Source organism: Nyctereutes procyonoides, unplaced genomic scaffold, assembly GCF_905146905.1.
Source record: "Nyctereutes procyonoides isolate TBG_1078 unplaced genomic scaffold, NYPRO_anot_genome, whole genome shotgun sequence".
Classification (NCBI taxonomy): domain Eukaryota; kingdom Metazoa; phylum Chordata; class Mammalia; order Carnivora; family Canidae; genus Nyctereutes; species Nyctereutes procyonoides.
The window spans coordinates 66,268,996-66,295,794 of NW_026575125.1; the positions used below are offsets into that span (position 1 = coordinate 66,268,996).

Below are 26,799 nucleotides of genomic sequence, written 5' to 3' on the forward strand. Positions count from 1 at the left end.
CAGCTTCCCAGGAAACATGGTATTCAAAGGGAAGGAAGAAAGTCGTCTGGAAAATGAACAGTTTTTACAAGGATATATGCTTTTTCTTACAGCTTGTAAAATCTCAAAAGGTTATAGATTAGCATATAGGAAAGAATCATGAGTTTTATCATACATGATGTAGAGAATGGGAGCATTGATCAATATCTTAGGGACAAGGGAGGCTTTGGAAAATGGCAAAGTAGGAGGACCCTAAACTCACGTTGTCACACATTTACAACTAGATATCACTCACATCTGAGTAACTAAACTGGAGAGTGGGGGATCCATGGATGCCTCAGTGGTTTAGCACCTGCTTTCACCCCAGGTTGTGATCCTGGAGTCCCAGGATTGAGTCCCAGGATCGAGTCCTATATTGGGCTCCCTGCATGGAGCCTGCTTCTCCCTCTGCCTGTGTGTCTGCCTCTCTCTCTCCGTGTGTCTCTCATGAATAAATAAATAAAATCTTTAAAAAAATAAAAAATAAAATAAACTGGAGAATGATCTAAAGAATGACAAAACAAACTCCACAGATAAATGTAGAGATGAATCCACATCAGAGAGATTAGGAAAGGCAGAAATTGGGATTGGAAGCTGCCTACTGGAGTGAGAGAGCTGTTGGCACAGAAAAGGGGAAGCACTAGGGATCCCACAAAGGGAAAAGAAATCCCCTTAAACTCTATCCTTAAAAACTAAAGGGGCTGAATCCTGTTTTTGTATAAGCAGTGGGACTTGGAGCCTGGTTATTTAAAAGACAGCTGACTCAGTATTAGGTGAATGGAGAGAGCAGGTGATAGACCTTGCCCTTAAGGAGACAACAGCGTGAGGAGAGGCAACATAGAAATCACAGCCTACAAAAAGAGGAAGATGTGTTTATATGGATTTCAGAGGATGTTAGGATACACCTCAGGGAAAAAGGAGCTGACTGACGCCATTTTCCTCCTGCTTCCCAGCAGAAACACAGTGCTACCTATAGGAGGCAGTGTTGCAGAGACACTTGCTACCTAACTGCTAGCAGTGGACCCCACCCACAAGTTCTACTGGGGACACATCCACTACATGCCTAATGTCAGGGACCATGGGTCAGTAAAAATTTTTTTAAGGCCCTGCACACCCCACCCAGCTGCTGCCTCTGTTCCACACCACCAGCAGCCACCACACTTCCAGGGATCTGGCTAGGATTAATGGTTCAGTGCAAATTTTGCTAATTCTGCATGAGTCCTGCCCAGCCACTCAGCACACAGATGTCATGCTCAGCTTCTGCACATAATGACAGTATGCACTGTGCCCAGTCACCAGTTCACCATGTGAAGAGAAATCTTACATCCCTGGCCACCACCATCATCTCCTCTATACGCTGTACTCCCAGCAGCCACTGGGCTATAGGAGATCCAGTCTAGGACTAGCAACTCAGTGTAAATTTTGCTAACAATAATATCACACACCCAAACCCTCTGCAGTCACACCCCCACAGAACTTCCCTACTGGATTACATTAATAGCACAGAGAGCAAGCAAAGCACACAAAAGGTGTACAGTTATTTCAGATATCTGAACTAAAAGGAAAAGCAACCCAGAGAAAATAGCAGGATGCAAGCAACACACATAGGAAACTCTCCTGAAGTGCCAAGTTCTGGTAAATGGGGAACATTGCACTGAAGAGCACTGTAAGACTACCCCCCCCTTCATAAAGACACCACTATCAAAAGCAGTAGATGTAGCTGACTTTTCCAACATACAGAAAAAGATGCAGAGAGGTACACAAAATAAAGAGACAGAGAAACAGATCCAAACTAAAGAACAAGACAAAAGCACAGCGGATCTAAGTGAAAGGGAAATAGGTAATATGCCTGACACAGAATTTAAAGAAATGATCATAAAGAAAATGGTTTCTGAACAATGTGAAGGACATCAGTGAGACTCTAGAAAAAAATTAAAAATAGCATATCAGAGATGAAGAATTAAAAAATGAAAATAAAAATACAATAGATGGAATAAATAATATGCTATATAGGAAGCAGAGGAATGTACCAGTGACCTGGAGGATAGCATAATGGAAAGCAATAAAGCTGAACAGATTAGAGACAAACAATACTGTGTAATAAGAAATAGACTTGGAGAACTCAGTGACTCCATCAAGTATAATAGCATTTGCATTATAGAGATCCCAGAAGGAGAAGAAAGAGAACAAAGGGCAGAAAATGTATTTGAAGAAATAATAGCTGTAAATTTCCTCCATCTGGGGAAGGAAATAATACAGATTCAGAAAGCACAGTAATCTCCCAACAAATGCAACCCAATGAACTCCATACCAAGATGGATGGTAATTAAAATGACAAAAAAATAGTGATAAAGAATTTTAAATGTTGAAAGAGAAAAGAACACAGGCAAACCACATAAGGTTATCAGGTGATTTTTCAGCAAAACTTTGCAGTCCAGAAGGGAGAGGCATAATCGTTCAAAGTGCTAGAAGAGAAAAATCTGCAGGAAATAATACTGTATCCAACAAGGTTGTGATTCAGAATAGAAGGAATAAAGATTTTCCGAAACAAACAAAAGTTAAAAGAATTAATGACTATTAAACCAGCATTACAAGAAAAGTTAAGGGTAATTTTCTGAGGGGAAAAAATAAGTAAAAGTAAGAATAGGAAGCACAAAAACACAAAAAAAATCAAGTATACCTATATAAATCAGTCAAGAGAAGCACAAAATAAAAGGATGTGAAATATGATACCAAATATCTGAAATTCAGAGGGGAGAGAAGTAAAGAGTGTTTCAAAATTAAGCAACCATCAGACTGCTATATGTAGGAGATATTACATATATAAACAGAATGGACAAGAGTAACAGATATGCAAGACATAAAGGGTAAGAAATCCAAGCATATCACTAAACAAATCAACAAACTGTGAAAGAGACTAAGAAGAAAGTATCAGAGAAAAACTACAAAACACCAACAAAAAGTAACAAAATGACAATAAACACATATCTATCAATAATTACTATGAATCTAAATGGACTAAAAGCTCCAATCATAGGCAAAGGATAACAGAGTAGATAAAAACAAGACTCATCCATATGGTGGTTATGAGAGACTCATTTCATACCTAATAACACATGAAGATTGAAAGTGAGGAGATGGAGAATCATTTAACATGCAAATGGATGCCAAAAGAAAGCCAGAGAAGCAATACTTACATCACACAAAATAGTCTCTGAAACAAGGACTGTGACAAGAGACAAAGAAGGACACTATATGATAATACAAGGGACAATCTATATAATAAGAAGATATTACAATAATTGTTAATACATATGTACTCAATATGGGAGCACTCAAATGCATAAAACAGTTAATAACAAGCATAAAGGAACTAATTGATAATAATAAAATAATAGTGGACTTTTACTCACATCAATGGACAGATTATTCAAACATAAACAAGGAAACAGTGACTTTGAATGGCATACTGGACCAGATGGATTTAACAGATACATTGAAAACATTCCACCTCAAAACAGAATACCCATTCTTATCACAAAGAACATGCTACAGAATAGATCATATATTAGGCTACAAAGCAGACCTCAAAAATTTTAAAAATTTGATATTATATCATTCATCTTTTCTAACCACAACAATATGAATTTACAAACCAATCAGAAGAAAAAATCTGGAAGGGCCACAAATACATGGAAGTTAAATAATATACTACAATGAATAAGCCAGCAAAGAAATCAAAGAGGAAATTAAAAAGTACATGAAAACCAAAAAAAAAAAAAAAAACCCACAACAGTACAAAACCTCTGGGGTGTACCAAAAGTGGTTATAAGAGGGAAATATACAGCAATAAAGACACACCTCAAGAAGCAAGATAAATCTCAAATAAAACATCCTAAATTTACACCTAAAGGAGCTGGAAAAAGAACAGTGAACAAACCCCAAAACAGCTGAAGGAAGGAAATAATAAAAATTAGAGCAGAAATAAAATATATAGAAACTAAAAATACAATAGAACAAAGCAAAGGAAACAGGAGTCAATTCATTGTAAAGATCAACAAAATTGATAAACATCTAGCCAGGCTCATAAAAGAGTGAGACAGAGAAAGGACTCAAAGAAAATCTCCAGTGAAAGAGGAGAAATAACAACCAATACCACAGAAATACAAACAATTGAAAAAGAATATTATGAAAACCTATATGCCAACAAATTAGACAACTTAGATAAAATGGATAAATTTGGGACACCTGAGTAGCTCAGGGGTTGTGCATCTGCTTTAGGCTCGGGGCATGATCCTGGAGTTCAGGTCCCACATCAGGCTCCCTGCAGGGAGACTGCTTCTCCCCTCTGCCTCTGCTTCTCTCTGTGTTTCTCAGGAATAAATGAATAAAATATTAACAAAATAAATAAAATGGATAAATTCCTGGAAACGTTTAACCTGACAAAATTGAAGCAGAAAGCAATAGAAAATTTGGACAGGCCAATGAAGAACAAGGAGATTGTATTTTTAATAATAAAAAAAACTCCAAAAAATGTTTAGGACCAGACAGCTACACAGGTGAATTCTATCACACATTTATGGAAAAGTTTGTATTTGTTCTCCTCAAAATATTACCCAAAAAAGGAAGAAGTAGAAAAACTTCCAAACTCATTCTATGAGGTATTACCTTGATATCAAAACCAAATAAAGACACCACCAAAGAAGGGAACTACAGGCCAATATCTCTGATGAACATAGCTACAAAAATCCTCGAGAAAACACTAGCAAACTAAATCCAACAATATGATAAAAAAAATTCATCACAATCAAGTGGGATTTATTCCTGGTATGCAAGTGTGGTTCAATATTGACAATTCAATCAACGTGATACATCAAAAAAAGAAAGAATAGAAACTGCATGATTATCTCAGTAGATACATAAATAGCATTTGACAAATTACAACATTTATTTACAATAAGAGCTCTCAACGAAGTAGGTTTAGAGGGAACCTATGTTAACATAATAAAGGCCATTAATTAAAAACCCACAGTAAACATAAACAACGGTGAAAAACAGAGCTTTCCCCCTACAGTCAGGACAAGACAAGGATGCCTATTCTCACCACTTTTGGTAACATACCATACATCTCCTGAGGCAAGTGAAACAAAAACAAAAACAGAGTATATGGACTACTTCAAGTAAAAAGTTTCTGCACAGCAAAGGGAATAGTCTACAAAATTGCAAAACAACCTACTGAATCAAAGAAGACATTTGAAAATGACATTATTTATAAAAAGTATCCAAAATATATAAAGAACTTAAACAACTCTGAAGTGTCTGGGTGCTTCAGTTGGTTAACTGTGCAACTCTTGATATCTATACAGGTCATGATCTCAGGGTTGTGAGATAGAGTACTGTGTCAGACTCCATGCTGAGTGTAGAGCTTGCTGAAAATTCTATCTTCCTCTGCCTTTTCATGCTCCCTGTTTCTCTAAAAACAAAACAACAACAACAAAACCTTATACAGCTCACCATAGAAAAAAACAAATAATCCAATTAAAACATGAGAGGAAGACATGAACAGATATTTCTCCAAAGAAGGCATACAGATGACCAACAGACACATGAAAAGATGCTCAATATCACTCATCAGGGAAATGCAGATCAAAACTTCAATGAGATATCTCACACCTGTCAGAATAGCTAAAATAAAAAACACAAGAAACTACAGGTATTGGCAAGGATGTAGAGAAATGTAAATACCCTTGCATGATTGATGGAAATGCAAACTGGTGCATCCATTGTGGAAAACAGTATGCAGGTTCCCTAGAAAGTAAAAATAGAACTACCCTATAATCTTTATATGTCTGTATTGCTGGCTTTTTGCTTTCTGAGACTTTTATTGCATGTATTCTTTTGAACACCCTTCTTACTGAAAGTACTATGAATAGGGAAAAATCTCCCCAAAATATTCAACTCCAATCTATATTTTGCTGTTTTAGATTCAAATTTAATCCAGCTTTGAAAACTGAAATACAATTACGATTATGATACTATTACGATTATTTCAAAATTGTTCCATATATGAATTACATTTTTAATTTTATCATACAACATTCTAAAAAGTACCACTCATATTTCCATTCTATAATATCAGGCCCTGAGTAATTAAAATATCTGAAGTAAACATGTAATCAGATCCACCTGACCCACTTACAAGTGGTTTAGAAATATGAAAAATATAGTTAACAAACAAACTGATATGATCTCAGGGTGTCAGTCAAGGGCTTAAAGGATTGTACTACCTGTACTGCTTTGAATATAGCATTCTTAAGTCATTGAGAGAGTGTGATCCCTTCAACTTAGTATTTCTACTTCTGTCAGTACCTCTTTAACAACTCTAGTTTGAGTTTGGTAATAGTAGGACTGAAAAAAGAGATGAGAACACTGGATGACTTACATTTTTGAAGAAACCATATAGGCAATAAAGCCATCCAACACTAGTAGATTAAGAGAAAGCCCATTGTGCTTTTATTTTTTCTTGTAGTTCCTGTTTTTCAAGTATAGTACAAATCAAGTATTTGGTACAGGAGCCTAAAAATATAAATTAAAAAATCAAAACACCTCATTATCAATCTGGAAATATTATTTAAAAAAACACATTTCCTCCTTCCATGTATCTTCACTAAAATCTGGTAGTGAAGAAGATAGACTTTTTTTTAATCTAAAAATATCCATAGATAAGATTTTTTTAAGAGAATAGTAAATGACATAGCTTCAAGATCCCTCTCTTCCTGAAACAAGTTCTAAAATTAAAGGATTTAAAACTGCTAAAATTAGTAGGTCAGTCAAAGGAAACTAAGGCACTTCTCAAATGACTTATAAGCCAATCAACCCCCAAATCCTTTGTCTTCCTATTCCTACCTCAAAATATCCTGAGCTAAAAATGTGATTTCCAGGTCTATTTGTAATCCTCACATTATATCAGTGTAATAAGTGAATTAAGAAGCTTATGAAGTTTAATAATTTCTGAAATTATAGAAGTTGTAGAGCTGTTTTCTGAAATTTAACATTTTTCTTTAGAATTTGGCAGCATAAATTAACAACTGCTTAGAAGACAATATAAAGATTCTGACATCCTATAAATTAAATGTTCAATATAAGTACATAAATGATATTGCAAGATACTAGAAAAAAGGGAGCCAGATAGATCTTGGCTTGATGCCCAACTCTTCATTTATTAGCTATGCAATATTGTACAATTTTAAAATCTTTATGAGCCTTAGTTTCCATATCTGAAAAATGAGAATAACATTTGACTTATACACTGTGAATATTAAATGGGTTAATATACAAAGAAATATAAATCATATTGCCTGGCTCATAACTGACTCTCATTAATAGACAATGTCTTCCTCCTCCTCCTCTTCCTCTTTTTCTCTTCTTCTTCTACCTCTTATATCGGTAATATATGAGGATGTGTAAATCTTCCTTTTCAGATAACTGTAGACAAAAATAAAATCTATTTTGTATTTGCATGGGAACTTGCACCATGGTTGTAACTAAAAAGTATACAATTATTATTTTTTTGGTATTTTTATTTTTTTATTTTTTTTATAAATTAATTTTTATTGGTGTTCAATTTACCAACATACAGAATAACACCCAGTGCTCATCCCGTCAAGTGTCCCCCTCCGTGCCCGTCACCCATTCACCCCCACCCCCCGCCCTCCTCCCCTTCCACCACCCCTAGTTCATTTCCCAGAGTTAGGAGTCTTTATGTTCTGTGTCCCTTTCTGATATCTCCCACACATTTCTTCTCCCTTCCCTTATATTCCCCTTCACTATTATTCATATTCCCCAAATGAGTGAGAACATACACTGTTTGTCCTTCTCCGATTGACTTACTTCACTCAGCATAATATCCTCCAGTTCCATCCACGTTGAAGCAAATGGTGGGTATTTGTCGTTTCTAATGGCTGAGTAATATTCCATTGTATACATAAACCACATCTTCTTTATCCATTCATCTTTCGATGGGCACCGAGGCTCCTTCCACAGTTTGGCTATTGTGGACATGGCTGCTAGAAACATCGGGGTGCAGGTGCCCCGGCGTTTCATTGCATCTGAATCTTCCGGGTAAATCCCTAACAGTGCAATTGCTGGGTCGTAGGGCAGGTCTATTTTTAATTCTTTGAGGAACCTCCACACAGTTTTCCAGAGTGGCTGCACCAGACACATAGACCAATGGAACAGAATAGAGAACCCAGAAATGGACCCTGAACTTTATGGTCAACTAATATTCGACAAAGGAGGAAAGACGATCCACTGGAAGAAAGACAGTCTCTTCAATAAATGGTGCTGGGAAAATTGGACATCCACATGCAGAAAAATGAAACTAGACCACTCTCTTGCACCATACACAAAGATAAACTCAAAATGGATGAAAGATTTAAATGTGAGACAAGACTCCATCAAAATCCTAGAGGAGAACACAGGCAACACCCTTTTTGAACTTGGCCACAGTAACTTCTTGCAAGATACATCCACGAAAACAAAAAGTATACAATTATTATAAAATAAATGTAGATACACTGCTATGTGTCCCAATATGTAGCAACTCTGAAGAGTAATAGGTTTATAAGAGGTACCAGATAAGGCAATTGCCAGTTGACTCAGTGCCCACTCTACCCTCATGAAGAAGCTTTTGCTTTGATTGATTGATATTTATTTATCAAATGCCAGTATAACTGATATAAATGTTTTATCAGATTCAGGTGTATAATATAGTAATTCAGCAATTCTATACATTGCTCAGTGTTCATCACAGTGTATTATTAATAGTCTTCAACAATTTCACTTATCATCCAACCCACTTCCCATGTGGCAACCACCGGTTTCTTATCTATATTTAACAGTCTCAATTTTGTCTTTTTTTCCCTTTGTTCACTTGCTTTGTTTCTCTCTTTTTTTAAAATTTTCTGCTTCTACACATGCTTTTATTTTTTAAGTACTTACTTCTTTTTAAAGATTTATATATTTATTTTAGAGAGACACAAAGAGAGAGTGCACAAGTGGGGGGAAGGACAGAAGGATGGGGAAAGCAGACTCTCCCTGAGTGGGGAGCCCTTCACAGGGCTTGATCTCAGGACTTTGAGATCATGACTTGAGCTGAAACCAAGAGTCGGATGCTTAACTGACTGAGCCACCCAGTTGCCCCAAGTTATTATTTAAATTCTAGTTAGTTAACATACAGTATAATATTAGTTTCAAGTGTACAATAGCGATTCAACACTTCCATACAATATTCAGTGCTCATCACAAGTGCACTCCTTATTCCCCACCACCTATTTAACTCATGCACCCGCCCCTCTCTCCTCTGATAACTATTAGTTTGTTCTTTATACTTAAGAGTCTATTTTTGGTTTGCCTCCCTCTCTTTTTTCCCCTTGCTCTTTTATTTTGTTTCTTAAATTCCACATATGAATGAAATCATATGGTATTTATCTTTCTCTAACTTATTTTGCTTAGCATAATACTCTCTAGCTACATTCATATTCTTGCAAATGGCAATATTTCATATATATATATATATATATATATATATATATATATATATATTCCATTCCTTTAGCAATGGACACTATAGTTGCTTCTATTTCTTGGCTATTGTAAATAATGTTGTAATAAACATAAGAGTGCATATATCTTTTGGAATTAGTGTTTTTGTTTCCTTTGAGTAAATACCAAGTAGCAGAATTATTGCATTATATGGTATTTTATTTTTGACTTTTTAGTTGATCCATGTGTCTATGTTTGTGCCATTTCCATACAGTTTTATATTATATCTTGAAATTTGGGATTGGGATACCTCCAGTTCTGTTCTTTTTCAAGATTGCTTTGGCTATTTGACTTTTTTGTGGTTCCATACAAAATTTAGTATTATTTGTTCTAGTTTTGTGAAAAAAAAGTTGTTGATATTTTGATAGAGATTGTATTAAATGCATTGATAGATTTTGGTAGTATGAACATTTTAATAATATTTGTTCTCCCTGTCGATGAGCATGGGATATCTTTCCATTTGTGTCATCTTCAGTATCTTTCATCAATGTTTTATAGGTCTCAGAATACAGGTCTTTCATCTTCTTAGTTAAGCTTACTCCTAGGTATTTTATTCTTTTTACTGCAATTCACAAGATTGTTTTCTTAATTTCTTGTTCTGCTACTTCATTCTTTTTATATAAAAATACAACCAATTCTTGTAAATTGATTTCATAATGTGTGGCTTTACTGAATTCATTTACTTGTTATAGTAGTTTTATAGTGAAATCATATATATGTATATATATATATCAGATTTATAGTCAAATATCACTCAATCATAAAAAAGAATGAAATCTAGACATTTGTAACAACATAGATGGATCTAGAGGGTATAATGCTATCTGAAATAAGTCAATCAGAAAAAGACAAATTCCATATGATCTCACTTATATGCAGAATTAAAGAAACTAATAAACAAAAGCAGGATCAGATCTATACATACAGAGAACAAACTGTTGGAAGAGGAAAAGCATGTAGGGGGTGGGCAGAATAGATGAAGGGAATCAGAGATAGAAGCTTCCAAGTATGGAATGAATAAGTCACAGGATTAAAACGTACATATAGGGAATATAGTCATTAATAATTTCATAGCAATGTATAGTGACAGACGGAAGATACAATTTTGGTGATCATAGCATAACATATAGAGAAGTCAAATCACTATATTGTATGCCTGAAAATAAGATAAGATTTGGTATCAAACATACTCAAATGAAAAAAATTAAAAAAGATAGACACATAAATATCCAGATGCTTAAATACAGGGAACTGGTGGCTGCCAGAAGGTAGGTGGGTGCGGGATGAATGAGATAGGCAAAGATCAAAGATACAAAATTCAAGTTATAAAATAAATAGGTCACAGAAATGAAAAATATAGGGAATATATTCAATATGATTGCAATATATTTGATATGATTGCAATATATTCATATTGCAATATGATTGCAATAATGTGGTTTGGTAACAGATGGTGACTACACTCATGGTGAACAATGAGTGATGTATACAATTATTGAATCATTGTGGTGTACACCTGAAAAATATACACTGTATGTTACTTATACTTTAATAAAATATAAATAAATAAATAAAGTATCTAAATGAAATGCAAGAGGATAAATCCAATAGAACCAGAGAAGACTCATTATAATCAAACTGTCAGAAATAAAAGGGCATTTTTAAAATAACAAGAGAAGTGATTCATCACATATAAGTAACACATATAACATATAAGTAACCATCAATAACATCATTTGTGGGTCCATCAGCAGAAATCCTGTAAGAGAAAAAGCATTCAGATGGTATAAAGTACTGAAGAAAATGAACTGAGAATTCTATATCTGGCAAAACTGTCCTTCAAAAATGAGGGACAGATTAAGATATTCCTAAATAAATACAGACAGTTTATTACCATTAGACCTGCCCAAAAAGAGATATTAAAGGGAATACTTAAAGTTGAAAAGATGCTAGACAGTAGCTCAAAACAAAAATATAATGTCCTCAGAACAAAGAAGATAGATGCATGGCAAATATAAAAACAAGTATTAATATAATATTGACACATAACTCCACTTTTTTCTATATTTTATTATTGGAATCTGATTTGACAACATATAGTATAACAGCCAGTTATACTACATCAAGTGCCCCCTCAGTGCCCATCACCCAGTCACCCCACCCTCCTGCCCACCTCCCCTTCCACTATCCCTTGTTCGCTTCCCAGAGTTAGGAGTCCCTCATGTTCTGTCACACTCTGATATTTCCCACGCATTTTCTCTCCTTTCCCCTTTAATCCTTTACACTAATTTTTATATTCCATGAATGAATGAAGCCATATAATGATTGTCCTTCTCTGACTGACGCACTGTACTCAGCATAATACCCTGCAATTCTATCCACATTGAAGCAAATGGTGGGTATTCATCATTTCTAATGGCTGAGTGATATTCCATTGTATACATAAACCACATCTTTATCCATTCATCTTTTGATGGACACCGAGGCTCCTTCCACAGTTTGGCTATTGTGGACATTGCTGCTATAAACATCGGGGTGCAGATGTTTCAGGTTTTCACTGCATCTGTATCTTTGGGGTAAATCCCAGCAGTGCAATTGCTGGGTCTAGGGTAGCTCTATTGATACTTTTATGAGTGTTGAACCAACTTTGCATCACGGGGATAAGCTCATGGTGAATAATATTCTTAATGTACAGTTGGATTCTGTTGGCTAGTATCTTGGTGACAATTTTTGCATCTGTGTTCATCAGGGATATTGGTCTGTAATTCTCCTTTTGGTGGGGTCTTTGTCTGGTTTTGGAATTAAGGTGATGCTGGCATCATAAAATGAGTTTGGAAGTATTCCATCCCTTTCTATACTTCAGAACAGCTTTAGTAGAATAGGTATTGTTTCTTCTTTAAATGTTTGATAGAATTCCCCTGGGAAGCCATCTGGCCCTGGACTTTAGTGTCTTGGGAAGATTTTGATGACTGCTTCAATTTCCTCCCTTGTTATCAGCCTGTTCAGGTGTTCGATTTCTTCTCTTACAGTTTTGATAGTTTGTGGTTTTCCAAAAATGCATCCATTTCTTCTAGATTGCCTAATTTATTTGCATATATCTGCTCATAATGTTTTTAAAATCGCTTGTATACCCTTGGTTGTGATATCTCCTCTTTCATTCGTGATTTTATTAAATAGAGTCTTTTCTCTTTTGTTTTGAATGAGGCTGGCTAATGGTTTATCTATCTTATTAATTCTTTCAAAGAACAATTCCAGGTTTTGCTAATCTGTTCTACAGTTCTTCTGGTCTTTAGTTCTTTCAGTTCTGCTCAAATCTTAATTAGCTCTCTTCTTCTTGGTGTAGGTTTTATTTGATGTTCTTTCTCCAGTTCCTTTAGGTGCAAGATTAGCTTGTGTATTTGAGTTTTTTTTTCCAATTTCTTGAGGGATGCTTGTATTGACATGTATTTTCCTCTTAGGGTTGCTTTTACTGTATTCCAAAGATTTTGAATGATTGTATCTTCATTCTCATTAGTTTCCATGAATCTTTTTATTTCTTCTCTAATTTCCTGACTGATCCCCTTCATCTTTTAGCAGGATGCTCTTTAACCTCCATATTTGTTTGAGTATCTTCCAAATTTCTTCTTGTGATTGAGTTCTTTTTTCAAAGCATTATAGTCTGAAAATATGCAGGTGACAATCCCAATCTTTTGGTATCAGTTAAGACCTGATTTGTGACCCAGGATGTGGTCTATTCTGGAGAAAGTTCCATGTGCATTTGAGAAGAATGTGTATTCAGTTGTGTTTGGTTGTAGAGTTCTGTACATATCTGTGAAATCCATCTGGTCCAGAGTATCACTTAAAGCTCTTGTTTCTTTGGAGATGTTGTGCTTAGAATATCTGTCATTTGCAGGAAGGGCCGTTTTGAAGTCTCCCACTATTAGTGTATTCTTATCTAAGTATGTCTTAACTTTCTTATTAATTTATTGAGATACTTGGCAACTCCCAATTAAGGGGCATAAATATTCATGATTGTTCGGTCCTCTTTTTGGATAGATCCTTTAAATATTATATAGTTTCCCTCTTCATCTCCTGCTACAGCCTTTGGGATAAACTTTAATATATCTTATATGAGGATGGCTACCCCTGCTTTCTTTTGAGGACCATTTGAATGGTAAATGGTTCTCCTACCTTTCATTTTCAGGTTGGATATGTCCTTAGGTCTAAAATGAATCTCTTGCCATCAACTTGTCTTCTATGTCACTCACTTGTTCTTCTACGTCATTAACCCTTGTTGTTAGGACCTCCAGTTTGGATTGCATCTCATTTAATGGATTTTTAGTTTCAGCTTGATTCGATCTAAATTCTGCAGTCATGAAGTCTGTTGATTTCTTCATGCTTTTTTTCCAGAGCCACCAGTAGCTTTATATTGTGCTTCTGAATTGACTTTTTGCCATCTGATTGCAATCCAAATTCTTTAACTCTGTGGCAGAGAGTACTGTTTCTGATTCTTTCTTTTGTGGTGAGTTTTTCTTTCTAGTCATTTTGCTCAGTGCCGAGTGGCTCTATGAGTGGGCTGAGTCAAGAATGTCAACCATTACCTAAGTAAATTTCACCCTAGATGATTCTGCCAAGGTCAGAGAGCAGAAATTGAAAACAAAGATCAGAATGAAATAAAAGAAAAAGACCACTAAAGTGAAAAAAATTTTTTTTGAAAATTAAAAAGTAGTAAAAAGTAAAAGGCTAGGAATCCCAAGGACGAAGGGGAAAAAACAGGAGAAGAAAAAAAAGGGGGGTGACTAGGAGATGGTGGTGGTGACAAAGTTGTAGTGGAGGGAGAACGTGGTCTACCTGAGGAGTTCTAGAGGGTGATCCTCTTTTTCCTGAGTATATTAATTTCTTTATATTAGAAGATGCTCAGCCCTAAATTTATATAAAGCAGGAATACTTGTCGAAGCCCCCAAACATTGACCACCACAACATAAATGAGATAAAAAAGGGGGCTGAATGGGAATGAGGTATCTCACAAAATGAACCAGCATGGTGTACCACTTGGTTCTGGTTGCATACAGTCATGTTTTAGAAGGTATTAACTTCCGCCATTGTAGAACAAAATGAGCCAGTGGAAACAAAAAACACAAAACAAAACAAAACAACATATCTCTTATATCTCCCCAAATTGAGTATGTTGAGGGGCATCTAGAAGTGGAACATATACCTAGGTCCTATAATTGTAGAAATATGAAAGTCAAAAAGGAGGAATCTTATAAATGAAGAGGTGGTAAATATTGTAGTTAAGGTGGGAAAAGAAAAAAAAATGGAAATTTACAGTCTGATATAAAACAAGTTGTACTGGATGGGGCAGCCCTGGTTGTGCAGCGGTTTATCGCTACTTGCAGCCTGGGGTGTGATCCTGGGGACCCGGATCAGGTCTGCATCCGGCTTCCTGCATGGAGCCTACTTCTCCCTCTGCCTGTGTCTCTGCCTCTCTCTCTCTCTGAATAAATAAATAAATAAATAGATCTTAAAAAAAAAACCCCACAAGTTGTACTGGAAAAAGGAAGAAAATAAAATAAAAATAGGAGCAGTATCCTCTGGTTCTATATACTGTAAATCCCTTGACTTCCCCTTGAGCTTTCCAGTGATGCTTGTTCAAGAGCTTGCTCTTCCTTTGTCCTTCCAGCTTGTCTTCTGGGGAAGGGGCCTGCTGTGCTGATTCTCAGGTGTGTGTACCTGGGGGAGCTGCTCTGCACCCTGGTGGGTGCCAGGCTCAGTGAGAGCTGTTTGTCTGTGAGGCTTCTGTTTCCTGGCAGCCGCGCCTCTCCCAGGTACAGGGTGAAACAAGGAAGAACAAGAAAACTGGCAGTGGCCACGTCTCCAGCTCTGGAGTCAGCTCCCCGCAGTAACTAATGCAATCTCCCAGTCTGCACTGGCCTGGATGCTCCAGGGCCAGCGGTGTGGGGGAGGGCACTGGTCTGCACAGCTTGGAGAGTCCTGTCCCTGCGGCAGGAGAGTCCTCGCTGTCCTGTGCCCTCCTCACCTCTGCCTGTCCCTAGGGGAGTGCAGTATAGTGGCCTATGTCTGCTTGGCGCCCTGGGATCTGGGGCCTGAGCTGTTGGAATCGCACTCCTAGGGCATGCAGCTCCTGAAGGCAGCAGGGCACAGACCCCTCCATCCGGAGCCCCCACCTGACCCACCTGCTCCTCCTGGCTGCCCCCCAGGCATGCACTTCAGCCCTTTACTGAGATCGGCCCACAGACTGTGGCGTGCTTTACCCCAGGGTGCACTTCCTCTATTAGTGACTCCGGGAAACTGGAGGCTCCACTGCCCCTCCTGGTGTTCTGCTAGATTTCCCTGCTAAGTGCCTTTCTGTCCAGGAAGAATCTGGTGCATATTTTTTAAAGTTACTGCTTCTCTGGGGCTGGGTTTTCCTGTCCTGTCCTGGAGGCTTTAGCTGCAGGCCTTAGCCTGGCTTCTCATGGGGCCTTTCCCCCACTTGATTCATTTTTATTTTTTTTCCACCTTCCTACCTTGCTCCAAGCGAAAATCCTTTTCTCTGTAGTGTCCCAGCTGTTCTCTCTTTAAATCTCAGGTCGAATCCGTAGGTTTTCATGATGGTTTGAAAGTAATCCAGGTGAGTTGGTGGGGCCAGGGGAGTTGAGGACCTCTATTCCTCCGCCATCTTGCCCTACTCTCCATAACTCCACTCTTTATTCTTCTATAGGATTTATGAATCTGAACAATAAAAAAAGAATATAAATCTGTGGTAATGGGTACACAGTAGATAAAAATATAATTTGTGATGTCAATAACAAAAAAGGATGAGCAAAGTTGTAATGGAATAGGTTTTCTATTTAATTGAATCATTATCTATGTCATATAATCAGGTATATCTGATTACAATAAATTTTTGACTTTAGGCTTTTATATGTAATGTTAGTGATAACCAAAAATGAAATATCTATAGAATATTCGCAATTAAAAATGAGGAGGGAATTAAAACATTTCAATTCAAGAAAATCAATTTAAGTAGAAATAAAGGCAGTAATGGAACAAATGAAGACGTTAGTACAAGATATATATACTTTGGAATAGCAAAATGGCATTAAATAAGAAGTGAAGAAATCTGACTAAAGTATGGACTTTAGTCAATAATAATGTACCAGTGTTGGTTTATTAATTACAAAGCAGTATCATATTTATTAATATATTAATAATAATGGAAACTGAATATGGATATGCAAATATCTATTATCATATCAATTTTATGTAAATCTGAAATTGACCTAAAAACTTTGGTTTAAAAATTAGTTTTTTGGTTATAATGGTTCTTTGTAATGATAGTCCAAATATCCCTCCTCATTCTCAAAACTCAATAAATTTATTCACTTTGCCATAGTAAAAAACATTAATGTACGATATTTAATCACTGAAATTAGGCTTAAATACGAAATCAGTGATTACATGTTCATTGTGTACAAAATATTTATTAGGTTCATCCTTTAAATGTTTTTAAACATAGCCTCTGCTCTCAAAAGTTTAAAAAGCTAACTATAGGATTAAGAGGTAGACCAGAGTGTTTCAAATTTGGAAATATTGACATTTTGGGCTGGACAATTATTGTAAAGGGCTGTCTTATGCATTATATGGTGTTTACTAGTATCTTTGGTCTCTACCTATTTGCTACCAGTACACTCTTCCATAATTATGACACCCAAGTAAAGAATTATCTACTTCTCAATTTTTTTACAATTCTATAACTTAGTCTATTAATTGACTAAATTATAGTCTAATTGTAAAAATTGTAGTCTAAAATTGTAGTCTATTAATTAATGAATAACAATTCCAGATAAAAACATTTTAAATATATTTATGGAAATAATTACATCTTTGTAGTCAGGATGAACTTAACATAAGATTACAGAAAAATGTTTTTCTGTATTATTATTGACTAAAGTCCATACTTTAGTCAGATTTCTTCACTTCTTATTTAATGCCATTTTGCTATTCCAAAGTCTATATATCTTGTACTAACTTCTTCATTTGTTCCATTACTGCCTTTATTTCTACTTGTTGATTTTCTTGAATTGAAATGTTTTAATTCCCTCCTCATTTTTAATTGTGAATATTCTATAGATATTTCATTTTTGGTTATCACTAACATTACATATAAAAGCCTAAAGTCATAAAAACTTATTGTAATCATATATACCTGATTATATCACAAATTTACAAAAATGTACAGAAATTTTTATGTACATTTTCTCATATAATCATCTGAAGAACCCTGTGACATAAGCATTACTTTTGGTAGTATTGGTATTAGTATTATTTTTATCTCCATTTTGTAGGAGAAAATTAAAGCTTAGAAAGATATAGTGAGTTGCTCAAGATCATTCAGCTTGTATGTACAAGGGCAGGAACTAAATCTAGGTATTTTAGTGTTTTTTTCTCCATTTCAGCATGCTGCCTCTCCTGTCACCATCTATATACCATACAATAATGAAAAGGGAAGAACATTCTCTAATGCATTGGCTTCCATTATAACATCTGACCTGACATTACAGTATTTAAAATGGAGACAAGGGAATTGTAGTTTATGAGCTCTGGGAACTTATTCAGATTGGGTTGTTTTTCAAAAGTTTAGTTTTAATTGTTGGTATGCTTTTTTGGCTTGTTTTATTATATTCTGGTTAGGTGATGACCACAAATAGATTTTAATATTTTATAATTTTGGTTACTATGCATGTTATATTTTGGATGTTATAGTTTGATATAGCCAAATTTTTTGAATATTAATTTCTTATTTTTTATAATATTTTTTAAAAATATTTTTGTTTATTTATTCATGAGGGACACAGAGAGAGGCAGAGATTTAGGCAGTAGGAGAAGCAGGCTCCCTGCAGGGAGCCCAATGTGGGACTGGATCCCAGGACCTTGGGATCATGACCTGAGCTGAAGGCAGATGCTCAACCACTGAGCAACCAAGATGCCCCTAATTTCTTATTTCTTAATGAGACACAAGATGCAGTTGCCTTTGTATTTGGAAACATAACAAAATTATGCATGGTTCATATTGATAGGATTTTTAGATTCTAAAAATCTGTATTTTAATCATAAAAAATACTGCAGAGATCTAATAAATTTGCATGCCCAAGTAAATACATCCCCAAATAGTTAATAATTAAAGATGATTTTTTCATCCTTAACCAAATTAGGCTGAAGAAATTTCACAGAATAATATTATTTCCTGGCCAGAACTTCCCAAAATATATTCCTGCTTTAGAATATGCTCCTCTGCAATAAATGATGGAATATACATGAGGAATGCTAAGATAATACGGCATTGACATTGAACATTTGATTGACTCAATGTAAACCAAACCATTATTTGAGCAGAGAAAAGATTATGGTAACTGAGTTAAGGGGAACCTGGATGCTTTTTAACCTATGGTGAAAAAGTATTGTTCCTTTCAAAAACAAACACATTTTGTAGCAGACAATTTCTAAGGATATTCATACCATGCCAACCTAATTATCCGTGTAATACTGTGACTGAATGTCCCAAAGAGTCTTTAGAGGTTAAGAAGATTCAGAGACAAAAAAAGAAGATTCAGAGATGAATCATTTATTTAAATTAAACAGAGAATAACGTCACCCTGGCCCAATTGTCTTCAGAGAAACACAGGCTGAATTGGGGGTGGGGGAACCTAAAACTAATGATTGTAAAATGATGCCCAAAAGAAACAAAGACCATAAGCAAAGTATTTGTGTTCATCCAACCATTAAGGATTTAATCTTCTACTGATCATAAGCTTCTATATGCTTGTGTTAGTATTTAAATTCCACCATTGTGTGATGCTGAGAAAACATGAAGACAACTTGCATCATTGTGAATTCAAGTCATCATATTTGCCTAAATAGTCAAGTGGTACAAGCTTCCAGTTAGAAGATGAAAGAGCCAAGATTTCCATCAGTAGATGAATGGATAAAGAAGATGTGGCATATATATACACAATGGATGTGTATTAGAAAGGATGAATGCCTACTATCTACATCAACGTGGATGGAACTGGAGGGTATTATGCTGAGTGAAAGTGGTCAGCGAAAGACAATTCTCATATGGTTTTACTTATATGTGGAATATAAGAAACAGTGCAGAGGATCATAGGGGAAGAGAGGGAAAACTAAATGGGAATTCATCAGAGAGGGAGAAAAACCATGAGAGACTCTTAACTATAGGCAACACACTGAGGGTTGCTGGAGGGGAGGTGGGCAGGGGTATGGGGTAATTGGATGATGGGTATTAAGGAGGGTATGTTGATAAGCACTGGGTGTTATATGCAACTGATGAATTACTAAACTCTACATCTGAAGCTAATGATGTACTACTATATGTTGGTTAATTGAATTTAAATTAAAATAGGAAAGAAATAAAATAAAATCTATTGGTCTGGGGAAAAAAACATGAATAAGCTCTGGAGATCTAATATACAGCCTTGTGACTATTGTTTTTTTTTTTTATCTTTTGAGTTTTTATTTTTTTTTTTATTTTTTTTTATAAATTAATTTTTATTGGTGTTCAATTTACCAACATATAGAATAACACCCAGTGCTCATCCCGTCAGGTGTCCCCCTCCGTGCCCGTCACCCATTCACCCCCACCCCCCGCCCTCCTCCCCTTCCACCACCCCTAGTTCATTTCCCAGAGTTAGGAGTCTTTATGTTCTGTGTCCCTTTCTGATATCTCCCACACATTTCTTCTCCCTTCCCTTATATTCCCCTTCACTATTATTCATATTCCCCAAATGAGTGAGAACATACACTGTTTGTCCTTCTCTGATTGACTTACTTCACTCAGCATAATACCCTCCAGTTCCATCCACGTTGAAGCAAATGGTGGGTATTTGTCGTTTCTAATGGCTGAGTAATATTCCATTGTATACATAAACCACATCTTCTTTATCCATTCATCTTTCGATGGGCACCGAGGCTCCTTCCACAGTTTGGCTATTGTGGACATGGCTGCTAGAAACATCGGGGTGCAGGTGCCCCGACGTTTCATTGCATCTGAATCTTCGGGGTAAATCCCTAACAGTGCAATTGCTGGGTCGTAGGGCAGGTCTATTTTTAATTCTTTGAGGAACCTCCACACAGTTTTCCAGAGTGGCTGCACCAGTTCACATTCCCACCAACAGTGTAAGAGGGTTCCCTTTTCTCCGCATCCTCTCCAACATTTGTTGTTTCCTGCCTTATTAATTTTCCCCATTCTCACTGGTGTGAGGTGGTATCTCATTGTGGTTTTGATTTGTATTTTCCTGATGGCAAGTGATGCAGAGCATTTTCTCATGTGCATGTTGGCCATGTCTATGTCTTCCTCTGTGAGATTTCTCTTCATGTCTTTTGCCCATTTCATGAGACTCATTTTAGACAGAAGGACACCTACAACCTGAAAATAAAAGGTTGGAGAACCATTTACCATTCAAATGGTTCTCAAAAGAAAGCAGGGGTAGCCATCCTTATATCAGATAAACTAAAATTCACTCCGAAGACAGTAGTGAGAGACGAAGAGGGACACTATATCATACTTAAAGGATCTATCCAACAAGAGGACTTAACAATCCTTGTGACTATTGTTAACGATACTGTATTGTATACTTGAAAGTTGATAAGACTCTAGATCTTAAATGTTCTCAGCACATTCATTAAAAATGGTAACTCTGTGAAGTGACAGACGTGTTTACTAACCTTATCATGGTAATAATTTCACAATCTATACATGTATGAAATCATTACACTGTACACCTTAAACTCACACAATGTTATGTGTTAATTATGTCTCAATAAATCTGGAAAAAATATATAAAATATGGAAATTGTATATTTTCTTGATGGCACTGACCTTGTAAAGAATGTTATGAACTCAAGTTTGAAATTCTTTGGGAAATATTTCTGATGTATAATGAGTATCCCATGGAGAAGCTTCAGGACATAATCAAATTTGAAAAGTTTTTGAATCATCCCTACAATTTTATGCCTAATTACATAACTGTGGTACCAATAAAAAACAAAAAAAGAGGCTGGCATATTTAAGTTTATGTTTATGCATGTAAAAATTACCACTAGTCCTGCAATGGTGCTATACACATTTATGATTCCATTCTAAGTATAAATATGAACCATCACATTTCATTTTAATGGGAAGCTAGACAGTAATCATACTGAAATATTTAAGATAGGAGGGCAAATCTGAATTTGATGTACCCAAATTTCTGCTGGACATTTTCACACTCAGCAAATCATATTCTCCCTCTTACTCCCCTTTCAGATTGAATACACAAAATCCTGAAGCTATGAATGTCAGCAGGTCCGAGGAGCAGTTCCATGCTGTAAACCACGCAGAGCAAACTCTTCACAAAATGGAGAACTACCTGAAAGAGGAACAGCTGTGTGATGTATTACTTATTGCTGGACACCTCCGAATCCCAGCCCATCGGTAAGCATCCTTATGTAGACAGATCATTTTGTGAATATAGCATGTCAATGAGAATGAATTGGTCCTTTGAAAACAAATTAGAACACTGAAGAAAAATATATTTTTATCTTCCTACACTGAAAAACTATTAGTATATATGTTCCATTTCCCTGTGTGATATTTAGAAGAACCAAACTTTAGAGAAATTGATTTAAAACAGCACAAATCCTCAAAAGAAAATCAACTTACTTAATTTACCTTTCTAATTTCACTACACTTTACTGTGAAAAATTTATGTGGATAACAAACTCAGCAGTGTTACAAACTTACTGATTGTATTTCATGTTTTTGATGAAACTACAGACTAACTTAAATTCCTATGAAACATTCCTATTTCAAGGTTGGTTCTCAGCGCAGTGTCTGATTATTTCGCTGCAATGTTTACTAATGATGTGCTTGAAGCCAAACAAGAAGAGGTCAGGATGGAAGGAATTGATCCTAATGCACTTAATTCCTTGGTGCAGTATGCTTACACAGGTAAAGTGAAATGTATTAAGTCAATCAATCATCACAAATACCCTATATTAGATAATCTACATTATTATTATTCCTACTCTAGAAATGAGAAAATTGAAGGATCAACTAGTTAAGTAATTTTCCCAAGGTAGTAAGGGGCAGAATCAAAATCTAAATTCAGGGATCCCTGGGTGGCGCAGCAGTTTGGCGCCTGCCTTTGGCCCAGGGCGCGATCCTGGAGACCCGGGATCGAATCCCACATTGGGCTTCCGGTGCATGGAGCCTGCTTCTCCCTCTGCCTGTGTCTCTGCCTCTCTCTCTCTCTCTCTGTGACTATGATAAATAAATAAAAATTTTAAAAAAAAGTCTAAATTCAGTAGTATAAAAGAATAAGAGGTGAATAATATGCCATAAAATTTTTGACCATGAGAGAATAAAGCTATTTTAACACAAAAATACAGGGACATGTCTCTCCTGAATGGTGTGGGTACATTCCCATTTTTAAAAAAGATTTATTTATTTATTTATTTATTTATTTATTTATTTATTTATTAGTTAGTTAGAAAGTGTGTGCAAGCGGGAGCGGGAGGAGGGGCAGAGGGAGAAGGAGAGAGAATCTCAAGCAAACTCCATGGTCAGTGCACAGAATCCCATGCAGGGCTTTATCTCAAGACCCAGCAATCATGACCTGATCTGAAATCAAGAGTTGGATGCTTAACGAGCTGAGCCACATATGGCCCCCATTCTCATTTGTAAAACTAGAAGTGTAGTATTCCATGTCTATATTAAAGACTTAGTCTCTTCTTTTGAAATAATAAAGTCATATTTACTCAAACTATAAGGCAAAGGTAACAAGATAAGTTTAGGGGATTAGAAGTATTCATCTATTCCAACTGTCTTGAGTGACAATTGATAAATACATATTTTAAAGTATACTTTGTGATGATTTGCTATGCATATATAAGTGGAAAGTTTACAAAGATGAAGATAATAATGTACATTATCTCAAATAGTTAATTTCCTTTTGTGGTGAAAATGCTTAAGATATATCTCAACAAGTTTCAAGTATACAGTACCCAATACCATGTTATTAACTAAACACAGCATACTATATGTTAGATCACCAGAACTATTATAACTGAAACTTTACACTCTTTGACCTAAACCTCCCCATTTCCCCACTCCCAGCCACTAGCAACCACCAATGTACCTGCCATTTCTGTGAAATCAGAGAAAAAAATGTATAAACATTTTCTTTATTCATTCAACCTTTGAAGGACATTTAGGTTGTTTGATTGTTTCCATATCTTAGCAAATAAATAATAATAGTAAATAATAAGTAAATAATAATAGTAAATAATACTGCAACAAATATGGAAGTGCAGATATCTCTTAAGATCCTGATTTCATAGGAATGCCTGGGTGGCCCAGCGGTTGAGTGTTTGCCTTTGGCTCAAGGTGTGATCCTGGGGTCCTGGGATCGAGTCCTGCATTGGGCTCCCTGCGTGAAGCCTGTTTCTCCTTCTGCCTATGTCTCTGCCTCTCTCTCTTTCTCTCTCTCTCTGTGTCTCTCATGAATAAATAAATAAAATCATCTTAAAAATCTTGATTTCATTTCTTTGTATAAATAATTATGATTGCTGGATCATATGGTAGTTTTATTTTCTAATTTTTTCAGGAATGACCATATTATTTTCCATAAAGCTTTATTAATTTGCATTCCCACAAATAGTGCATAAAGATTTCCTTTTCTCCAAAGTCTCACCAACATTGGTTATACCTTATCTTTTTGATAATAGCCATCTTAACAGCTATGCGTTTTGATTTACATTTCACTGGTAATTAGTGATATTAAGCACCTTTTCATATCCCTATTGGTAATTTGTATGTTATCTTTGGGAAAAAAAATATTATCCAGGTTACTTGATCTTTTTTAATTAGATTATTAGCTTTCGTGCTATTGAATTGTAGGAGTCCTTTATATATTTCAGATATTAGCCCCTTATCAGATATATGGTTTGCAATATTTTTCTCTCATTCTGCAGATTGCCTTTTCAATACATTTTATATTTCGTTCTCTATGCAGAAGATTTTTAGATTGATGTAGTCCCACTTGTTTATTTTAGTTTTTGTGGCCTGTCTTTTGGTTTATTATCCAATAAATTGTCAAGAACAATGTCAAGGAATTTTTTTACTGTTTTCTTCTAGGAGCTTTATGATTTTGTTCATTAAAAAATGAATATTATTTTTAATAATCAAGCCAAGTTTCAATGTCTGTAGCAAGTGAATCTTTAGATATGTATCTGAGAATAGTTTATAACTTCTCTGGGTCTCATGAGATACAGGCAGCAGTCTCCCATCAAAATCTATGACAATAAACAAACAAAGAAACAAAAAAAAAAAACAACTCAAAAAAGTCTGCTGATGGATGAGACCCTTTTGCACCATATTTTAGAGGTTGAAACAAATACAGAGCATATCACAGTCTCTATTTCTCTTTTCTTTATGCATATGAAACCATATAGCATCCATACTAAGACATTTTACAAGGAAAAATATAAGGAAATAGTTTATAGTATATATGTCCCATATGAAATATCATTTTTAAAATTACATATAGGTTGGCTAAAACAAAAAAAGGAATATAACTTATGAAAATAACTTACAACATTTGCAATAAGTCATTAACAATGCTACCTCTGAAAATTTATATATATATGTGTGTGTGTATATATATATAATATCTCCATATAAAGGAAATAAATAGCTCTGATCTCATTATAAAAAATCTCTTCATAGACATTTTCAAAGAGAGTCACTTTTTTATATCTAAGAAAATGATCATACAAACATTTATTTGAGGACTGTTGGCAATATTATTTTTCTTAATTGAGACAATGCCAGGTGTTAGTTCCAGGTATAATACCTTAGTAAACTCATCCTTATCAGTTAATAAATGCAGACACACACACAAAAATATAGACATATAATCTTAGTGCTCTACTTATTTATCAAAAAAATTATTGCCCTACAAATGATAGTTACCTGTATGGGCAATTGTATGGTCCTTACACAATATGATATAATACTCCCTGAGTCATAGTATTTACAATTTTTGATATAAGATTTAGAGGCAGGTCTAAGATGACAAATAACATTACTGTTCTTTGCAATAATGGTGTTCACTGTTCCTTTGCTACATTTGATAATCTAGCCTGGCTCCCTGCATCCATTTTATTAGTGTTTTTATGGACTTCCTTGCATATGACGACCTTGAAAAGTATTCCCATAGTGAATGCTATGCCCTAGAAAAGATGGCCCTAGTAATGACAGAAATTGAAAAGTTCACCTAATGAGCACATTTGTGTCTTACTTTATTGGACATATAATCATTCTTTACTTTTTCAAACCATCTAGGTGTCCTACAGCTAAAAGAAGATACTATTGAAAATTTGCTGGCTGCAGCTTGTCTCTTGCAGCTGACTCAAGTCATTGAAGTCTGCTCCAATTTTCTCATAAAGCAGCTCCATCCTTCAAACTGTTTAGGGATTCGGTCATTTGGAGATGCCCAGGGTTGTACAGAGCTCTTAAGTGTGGCACATAATTACACAATGGTAAAATAAATTGCTTCAAATTAACTTGTAATAATGTTATACTAACCCAATAGCTAACTTACCGATTTCTTTACTAATATATATGTGTACATGTGCATATACGTGTATATCAATATATAATGTATAAGTGTGTGTATATATACTATATAATATATATATAATATATATATATATACAGCCTTTGCAAAGTAAAAATTCTAATGTTGGTATAAAATTAAAGACCTATAAAAATGTATATAATTATATAATTTGAACCAGACAAAATTTTTATCTAATATCCATTATGTGCAAGTTATTTATAAATTATTCATATAATTCAAGCTGTACTCAAACAATGAGTACAAAGAGAAACAATGTTTCTCATTTTGTAAATTGAAAAAGTGTACTTAAATCTCAAAGCTTGGAGAAATGAAAATACTGCAAAACATAAATCATATAAGTACATATTTCTTTTTTTAAAAGATTTTATTTATTTATTCATTTGAGACCCACAGAGAGAGAGGCAGAGACACAGGCAGGGGGAGAGGCAGGCTCCATGCAGGGAGCCCGATGTGGGACTCCAGGATCACGCCTTGGGCCAAAGGCAGGCACTAA

At 35.3% G+C, this 26,799-nt stretch overlaps 1 protein-coding gene across 1 annotated transcript in view; it reads left to right on the top strand.

The window, feature by feature from the left end:
* Window positions 1-26,799, top strand: part of KLHL4 (kelch like family member 4) — a 161,182-nt gene that overhangs the window by 64,149 nt on the left and 70,234 nt on the right. Inside the window, exons 2-4 of the mRNA XM_055337464.1 lie at window positions 21,929-22,096; window positions 22,476-22,612; window positions 26,009-26,205. Coding sequence (XP_055193439.1) covers window positions 21,929-22,096; window positions 22,476-22,612; window positions 26,009-26,205 — 502 coding nt within the window. The remainder of the gene's footprint in view (window positions 1-21,928; window positions 22,097-22,475; window positions 22,613-26,008; window positions 26,206-26,799) is intronic.